We start from the raw sequence: 9,024 nt of genomic DNA on the forward strand, positions 1-9,024 counted from the left end.
CATGGGTCCCGGAATGGGTACCGCTCTGGAGGCCTACCGTCCCATGTCTGTCCTGAGGGGCCTCCAGAGCGCCCCCTCCCCGTTGGATGTTGTGGGGCGCGTCCGGGAGGGAGGAGTGATGTCAGTCCTGTGTCTTGTGTTTTGTTCCCCATGTCCTAGTTTCTCCCTCCATTTGGTCCTTTCTGTTTCCTGTTCCTATTATGTTTATTGATCCCAGGTGTTTCTCGTCTTCCCCTCGTCATGTCCTATGCATTTAAAGTGTTTCCCGTTCTTAGTTTGCTGTCCGGTATTGAATGTTGTCTTTCCCCGCTACGTGTGATTTCCTGGTTCCTCGAGTATTATTAAAGTCTCTGTGTTTGAAGTTAACTCCTCGTCTCCTCGTTCCTCATTCCATGCTCCTCACAGTAGCGGAGCATGACAGTTTGAGAGTGTTTTTTAGCTTGTTTATTTTCATATAAAAATATGGCATGCAGTTGCTTCAAACTATTGTATAAACATCATTCAATGTAAATTGTGATCATCATAATTAATAATTGCAATTACAATTCCAAGGAAATAATCGACAATTATGATTTTTGTCATAATTAAAAAATAAAAAATAAAATCTTGAGACAGTGCTGCTCAACATGTCAAGAAAATGGATTCCTGAATTCAGTAAATCTACCTTGGAATTGTCTTTAATAGCACAGTTTTTGATTTGATGCACAGTGCTACCATTGCTATATAAGCAATCACTGGACGGTATTTTTAAGCATGCATTACATTTTGATTTTCTACACTTAACACTGTAAAAAAAAGTACTGGTAATTTTTTGCCAGGACATTATCCATTATCCAGTGCAATGAGGTGCAAAATTCAAAATACAGTTAAAACACCTGTAAACATCAATATGGAAAATTCTTTCATTTTAATGCACATTGTGCCCTATTTTTATGGATTTTTTTATTTATTTATTTTGAGAGCATGAATGGATCATCAAGAATGGATGGATCATGTTTATATCATTTGAACATGATGATGAAGAATTAGATGATGTTTTCTCTCTATGAACTTCTTAATGAAAGTTCAGAGCACATTTATCTAATCCTGCCAATCACAACACAAGTACGATATAAACAGCTGCTGACCACACACTTGTGATAATGCTTCTGTCATCTTTGCACCACTTAAATCTTTATTTCTATTATTTCTGATTATATGTTTAGCAATCAAACAGTCCAGCTCAAGAGCCCAACACAGACATCTTGTTCAGGGTTTATGTTAACTTCTGTAAACAGCTCCGCACAGTCAATAACAATGTAATTTCTTCATTCTGATGCGTAATATACATTTGCCATAAATGGATACTTTTGAATATGTAAGGCACACTTAATGTTGGAATTTCATTCAATTAGACTTGAAAGCAGCCATAAAGCGCCTTCTAAACAATCCAACTGAGGTGTGTAGACTAAAAAGGTTTCCCAAAAAGTAAAATACTTGAAAAAAGTGTGCACATTCCACCAAAAATCATATGCGAGATTAAAGGCACAATATGTAAGATTTTTTTATTAAAATAACCAAAAACCACTAGAACAGTTTTATATATTTTGCTGACTTGTGTACTTACATTATCCCAAATGTTTTGAAGAATGTTTAAATCCAGAGAAATAAGCCATTTTAACTAGTGACATGGACCGTGTCTATAGTGTCATTGTGCCACCTGCCAATGGCGTCATACACCCTCGATTTCCGGTTTTGTTTTGTAGAAAACATGGAAACATTACAGACGCTTTAATATGCTTTGCAATTTATTAGACAGGTGACGACACAGTAGCATTATAACAGAACATTCAAATGTATCTAGTATGATAAAACAGCGCTGCTTACTACCGCTGCTTTCTGGAAGGAGCGGAAGCGGTCGACTGTGGCATAATAAAAGCTCCGCTGCTTTCGAGCCCTGTACTCCTTCAGCGGCATCGTTTTGCTTCGCCAGCTTTCCACCTCACACTGCTTCATACTACGACGTTAATAAATCTTTAATACATTATCTCATCCATGAACATGATTTCTGCCCGAGTCCCATCGGATTGCTTCGGCTGTGGGGATGAAGACGACAACTCCCATGATTCCACACTCAGCCACGGCGTCATCTAACTACGCCTTTGTTTCTTTGTTTGTTTTGAATACGTGCCCTCTAGCGGCAAAAAAATTACATATTGTACCTTTAAAGTTTACTGAGAAGAACAAGGCAACAAAACAAACGTTTCGGTCACATATTGACCATTTTCAATGCCAAGCTAACAATGTTAGAACTCACAATGGACAATGGTAATGTTAGAAGATGGCTTCTAGTTCTAACATTGTTAGCTTGGCATTGAAAATTATCAATAAGTGACCGAAACATTTGCCTTGTTGCCTTGTTCTTCTCAGTAAACTTTTATCTCGTATATTATTCTTGGTGGAGTGTTTTGGACTTTTTATAAGTATATTAAATTAGCCTCAAAATATCAAACCAGGTGGCATCTGCAAACAAATGATGTTAGAGTTTTCCTTTTTAAGTATTTCGCTAGTGAAGTGAGATTGTGCTATCTTTCTTTACAAATAAATGCCACATTTGTTTTGACATTTTGTTATATAATGAAATGGCATTCACACATTTTGAATGTGCTGCTGTGCTGCATGTGCAAATACTCTCGAGGTTACTGTGTATATTGTTTACTTTGTTGGTCCTCTACAAAACATCTGTATGATAGTGTTGATTTTGCACACTATTAATGGACAAGAATCTCCTCATGGTGTAAACAGACTACTGAGAAATAACAGGAACTAAAGTTTGCATTTATCATGTTAAAAATGAGAGAGCCATAAAAAAATATATTTTAGCCTTCAAAATATGTGCAGTGCCTCTTTAAGCTTGAAATATTCACTTTACTGAGTCTCCTGCAGTACATTTAGACTGTGTTGAGATGATTTTTGTAATCAGTGTTTGAACGGGAAGCTTAATTGCCAACTGTGATGTACTGAAAGATGAGCCATTATTTGCTCTTCGCACTTGATCAAATGACTGGATGATTTTTATTCATTGTGAATCCATCTCAGAAATTCAGCAGAAACGACAGCCTGTGCTGTGTATATGTAGTTCCGAGACTCTGCTTTAACATGTAAAGCCATGTTTCAAACAGAATTGTGAATGATTAGCTGTCAAAGGCATGTAGAGAGAGGCTGATTTGGAGTGTAAGCATGGCTTTTAAAGGTAATGTTGCCCCAGACAACAACATTACTGGCTCCATTCATCAGCTCAAGTGAAAGCTAAATCGCAGAGTCAGTATATTTTAAAGCTGACAGAAAATTTTGTCAAAAGATATCACAATGACCATAACAACATATTCAACTACTGAAAATTGACAATAACATGCTGTTAATTTTAACTAATTTACCATTTGGTAACCTCCAGAAGTCTTTAGGAATCCAATGATCAAAAATTAAATTCTGGCCAAAAATCGTTTTCGTTGGTTTAAAACGAATAAATTATGATATTAAAAATGTATTCTACACTAAAAACAAATGTTACTAATTTTTCACAAATTTTGGAAAAAATTTATATAAAAAAAAGACAATTGTTTTGTTAGAGGCAAATTAAATCTTAAGTGAATTTCACAAAGCACAGTACAGACTGCAGACATGTTTGTTAAAAAAGTCTTGGGACTTGCATTATAAGAAAATGCTCAACAAATATCGCTTAAATTTTTGTTGAAAATAGTACAGTAGATGATGGGAAAAGTAAAATAAGATCCAAAAAAAAATTATAATTGAAAAGCAGCATTCAAAATTAAATATCTGATCCCAGCTGATAAATGTATCCATTACTGACTAAGACCAATAAATCAAAAACCTTGTGATAACCAATATGGCCCTAATATCCCTTGAAGACTTAATTTACACCAATTGTTTCAGTCAGTGACACCTAATAACCTGTGCATGGGCTTCAATGGCCACAAATCTGTAACCTGAACACTGTTAGGTTTCTGACATTTCACATATATTCTAAACCTTCAATTTGTCTGCACAGTATAGAATTACAATTACGGCACTTATCCATCTCAAGTCATCCATCTGGGACTAGCTTGCTGTCATGCTCATGGCCCAGCGTGGTGTAAAACTAGCTAAAATAATGAACTGCTCTGCTCCAAATAGAGACTAGGTAAGGTGTGGGCCAGAGTGGATGATAAATGAGCTGGTCAGAAGAGAATGAGAGAGAGAGAGAGAGAGAGAGAGAGAGAGAGAGAGCAGAACAACAAGAAGTAACCCTACTTGGAAAGCTATGCAAAAATCAATTAAGCAGCTAGGTCACCTATAGAATGGAGACATTATCTACATTAGGGCTAAGACTGTGAGAATTAATGTTATGGGAGAAAGCCTGCATGCTTAAGTTAGTTGTCTGACACGCCACAATGACTTTCATTCAATTGAACATAATTCAGTCATTCTGCTGAGAACCAGTCTTTTCAGGTGTTCTATTGTCCATAGTTCCATATTCACAAGTGACAAAAGGACTGAAGATTCAGGAATGTGAATCAGTACTAAGGACATTAAAATGAAATAATCTAAAATACTAAGGCTGAAATATTGAAATACTTTAATATTGAGGTGACTATATGTTGTTCTATTGTTTTAAAAATTATACCTAACAATGAGCTTATCATATTTGTTTGCTGTATATGCTACTAAAATAATATGTATATTAGTAGGGCTCTATGATTTCCGCGATGCAGAAAACATGAACGGAATTGCGGAATCCAGTCATAAAAACGGAATTTGCTGTATAACGCGGAATTTCATGGAATTTGTCTTATTTTTGATGAATAAATAAAAAACAGATCAGTACATATATATATATATATATACATACATAGACTGTGTCTGTGAATATTAAACTGCAAAAAGACGATTTAAATACGAATGTTCTGCATGTTTGTGATTACCAGAAAATACACAACACAGAGTTTGTGAAAAAGAATATTATTCATTATTATTATTTATTCATTTTAGATGTTTACATTTGGAAAAGCTGTGCTTCCTGCATAAACCTACCCTTGTTGGTTTGGCAGTATCTTGCTTGCCCTACACAGTTATCTAGTTTAATTTCTTAATTCAAGTTATACATATATTTTGTTCTATTTGTGTTATTTAAGTTATTTATAATAAGTGAAGTGAAGTTTACTGTTAAGTGCACTGATGTCAGACTCATTTTTAATTATAAAGTTTATTGTTAAATTGTTAAATAGCCTGCCTCCACTACATAGGCCTATGTTTGTCACATCATTATAAGTGTTTGATCACCACATTTGAGTTATCATTGCAAAAAATGTGTTTATGTATATATATATTATGTTTATGTAGGCTATATACTGTATTCTATATACAGTACCAGTCAAAAGTTTGGACACACGAATGGGAAGTGTGTCCAAAGTTTTGACTATACTGTATTATAATATAGCCTACACATAAAGAATATCGGCTGATATATCGGTATCTGTCTTTTTTACGCCCTAATATCGGTATCGTTATCGGCCCCCAAAAAACCTATATCGGTCTGTCATTAATTATATGATATTTGTCTAATATCATAACTAGAGCTATATCACTATCTGGTGCACCTTCATTATGGATTTAGACTTTATCTGGGTAAAATGACAGAAATCCAAAAAACTACAGAGATCCAAATCCCATCTGAATCAGTACATGACATCTGTGATGTCCTCTGTTAATAATTTGACTCAAGCCGTTTGAAAAACTAATCCCGTCCAAATACTGCAATAGAGATAAGGGCAGTGAGAAACACAGAGCGACAGAGAGAGAAAATGGGGGACATGAGAAATGATGAAAAGAAAGGACAAATAAATAAATAACCTCAGAAAACAACAAAGAAGCTCAGAGGCCCGACTTGCTGGCGCACATGCAGGCAGCATGTCTGTCAGAGCAAGTCAGCAACTGACAGAGCAGTCACTTCATATCAGTGTCTGTGCTGGCTGGCAGGTTCTCGGCATAGCTCTCCCTGCCTTCATCATTCTCTATTCCTCCCTCCAAATCAAATTCTTTGCTCTCTCCACTTCTCTTCATTTGCTTTCCCTTCTGGCATTTGCAAAAGAGCATCTTTCTATATATTAAACCACTGTATATGTAATGAAATATGCTATCCATTACATCCAAAAGCTTTAATGTACACAGTTGTCGAAATTAAGTTATACAACAAGATTATCTACAAATACGGTGCTCTTAAATGAACATGCAGAGCATAAGAAAACATTTTTTGTTTTGTATGATGTCAGGGTACTACGGCAGATACACAAACACTGAATGGCTTTTAGAGAGATACATTTAATAGTAAGATTATTATGAAGAGTCATTATTTTTGTGCCGAGTTGCAAAGATACAAACAGCCAGATGGAGTGTAGTGCATGTGGATGGATTCAGATTGCACGGTATCGTGGATGAGGGAGCGGACAAATCTAGACAAGCTGATAAGTAAAGCCTCTATGCTAATATTTGCCAACTTCTAAGGAGAAACCTTCAAGTCCTGACCTCTATAACATAAACATAAGTGATAAAGTGCTTTTAACATGTTAGCCTGAGACAATAGGTACAGACACTGTTACTGTCTGTGAGAGTGACTGCCACATCGTCCTGGCTAAAGTTTTAATAAATTAGTGACGCACATAATGTTATAATCTAAGTAGATGATTTTGATCATCAGTGATCCCTGTTTCAGTTAACAATAATCTATGTTCAGTACAAATGAATTCCTTCAGTGCTTGTGAATCAGTGGGTAAACCACCACAGACTTACTACAATCTATGTATTATGGATCAGAACCCAAACTTTATCAGCACTGCAGGGGGAAACTGCCTTGCAACAGATCAGTCTATTATTAAAGACAGAAGTTAATAGCAATCCACTCAATGCATCAACACCACAATCTTGTTAACACTAACAAGATTATAATTTGAATGGCAAATTAATCTAAAAGTGAAATTAAACAGTTAACAGTGTGAGTATGATTGACTTCTAAAATAGCTTGTAGTGTGAGTATGATTCTCTAAAATTATTAATAATGCGAGTACATGGATATCTCTGAATTAATTGTGAGAGTATGGCTGTCTTAAACTGTAATTAAATTCAAGTAATTAAAGTATTGCTCTTTAATATAGTTAACAGTCATCAGTACAACTCTCTAATATGGTTAATAGTATAAGATTAGAGTGCTAGTATGGTTCTCCGAAACAGTTAATTTTGTGAGTATGGTTCTTTAAAATAGTTAACAGTCATAAGTACACCACCCTAATGGTTAATAGTGTGAGTACAGCTGTCTATAATGGTTATTTGTAGAGTATACTTCACTTAAACAGTTAAGTTTGCCAGTGCTATTACGGTTAATATTGTAAATATATGGTTCTTTAATATAGTTAACAGTCTTAAGTAGGCCTACACCTTTCTAAAATGGTTAATAGTGTGAGGATGGCTGTTAACAGTTTGAGTACAGTGCTCTACAACAGTTAATTGTAGAGTGTGTTTCACTTAAACGGTTAAATTCTCTAGTGCTATTACATTTCTCCGAAGCAGTTAATATTGTAAGTATGTTTCTTTAATAGAGTTAACAATAACTACACCACTCTAAAACGGTTAATAGAGTAAGTATGGCTGTTAATATGGTTAACAGTTTGAGTACAGTTCTCTAATACATTTAATAGAACGGTTTTCCTTGACATGGTTAACATTGTGAGAACGGTTCTTTATAATAATAATAGTTAACAGTAAAAACTCTTTAAACAGTTCATAGTGCTAGTATACAGTTCTCTGAAAGTGTTAATTGTGTAATTACGATTCTTTAAAACAGTTAACAGATTTAAGTACGCATCTCTAAGGCGGTGAGTGTAGGCTATCTGACTCTTTAAGCAGTGTATGATCTAAAACAGCTGTGTAATTCTGTCAACTTTACCAGTTTTAGAGAACCATTGAAAAGTTCAGTGTGATTCTGCATGTTTCCCTTTGACTCCGTGCGAGTACGGCTCTCTAACTAAAACAGTTTAGAGTGCGAGTATGATTCTCCCGTAAAACTTTCCATTACCCCCCTCCGCCTTCACAAACACGCATTCCTGACAAATCCTGAACCGAAACTCACCGGAATTCTCGACCAAACTGGACAAGCAGGACACCGCCAACAGCAGCAGTCCCACGAAGCACATCTGTCCTCCGAACAACTCCTTGCGCTTTTTCCTCCGCGCTTTGATCTTCTTCTGCTGGAGCATCACTTGCAGCGGTCGAGTCCACACGCGAACACACGCATCCCCATCCATCACCACAGTTCAACACAGCTACAAATGTCACAAATACAAGCAGATATGGTGCGACTGAGAGTTTTAAGACGGAAGATGAAACGCCGAACGACTCAAGTGTGTTTGCTGCGTTGACGTGAATGTTCCACCTAGCCTATATGACCTCAAATTGTAAAGTGGGGAAATAAAGATGCTGCGCGCGCCCCATGGATGCGTCAGTTTGGTGCCAGTTCTCTCAGGACACAAACTGCTGCTGCTGAGAGACTGAGGATGTAGAGGAGGAGAGAGCGCGCGAGAGGGAGGGTTGAAAGTAAGCAAGTGAACGCAGTCGGGGAGAGAGCGAGAGAGACGGAGAAACTGGAGCGCAGCGGTTCGAATGGTGAACTACCTAGGATGAAGTCCATGCACAGAGAGAGAGAGAGAGAGAGAGAGAGAGAGAGAGAGAGAGAGGCAGTTGTTGGTGGATTTAAAAGGAGGAGCTAGTCTGATTTACCGCAAACAAAACCCTCTGCTCATCGCCACCCTCTATTGGTAGCATTTGCATGGTTTATTAGCCAATACATGCGATAAGATATAAACTAGAATTCTTCAAAAAAATTATTTTATTGACATGCGCCGCAAATACTATAGGTTAGACCAAGCCTACTAGTCACTGTAGTTAGTAAGTATAAGGTTTAGAGTCAAACGTCCAAAATGTATTTTCTCTGGCAGT

The 9,024-nt window shown here is 36.6% G+C and overlaps 1 protein-coding gene across 3 annotated transcripts in view; it reads right to left on the bottom strand.

Annotated features, from left to right (window-relative positions):
- LOC107585340 (sodium/potassium/calcium exchanger 3) overlaps positions 1–8,718 on the bottom strand; it is a 75,523-nt gene extending 66,805 nt beyond the window's left edge. For all 3 annotated transcript variants that reach the window (XR_001609235.1, XM_016272341.1, XM_016272340.1), the window contains exon 1: positions 8,159–8,718. Coding sequence is in view for 2 of the 3 variants with exons in the window: in XM_016272341.1 (XP_016127827.1) it covers positions 8,159–8,333 (175 nt within the window). In the remaining variant the exon portion in view is untranslated. The remainder of the gene's footprint in view (positions 1–8,158) is intronic.
- Positions 8,719–9,024: the final 306 nt, after the last annotated feature.

The sequence above is a fragment of the Sinocyclocheilus grahami genome, unplaced genomic scaffold (genome assembly GCF_001515645.1).
Source record: "Sinocyclocheilus grahami isolate Dianchi unplaced genomic scaffold, SAMN03320097.WGS_v1.1 scaffold69.1, whole genome shotgun sequence".
Lineage (NCBI taxonomy): Eukaryota > Metazoa > Chordata > Actinopteri > Cypriniformes > Cyprinidae > Sinocyclocheilus > Sinocyclocheilus grahami.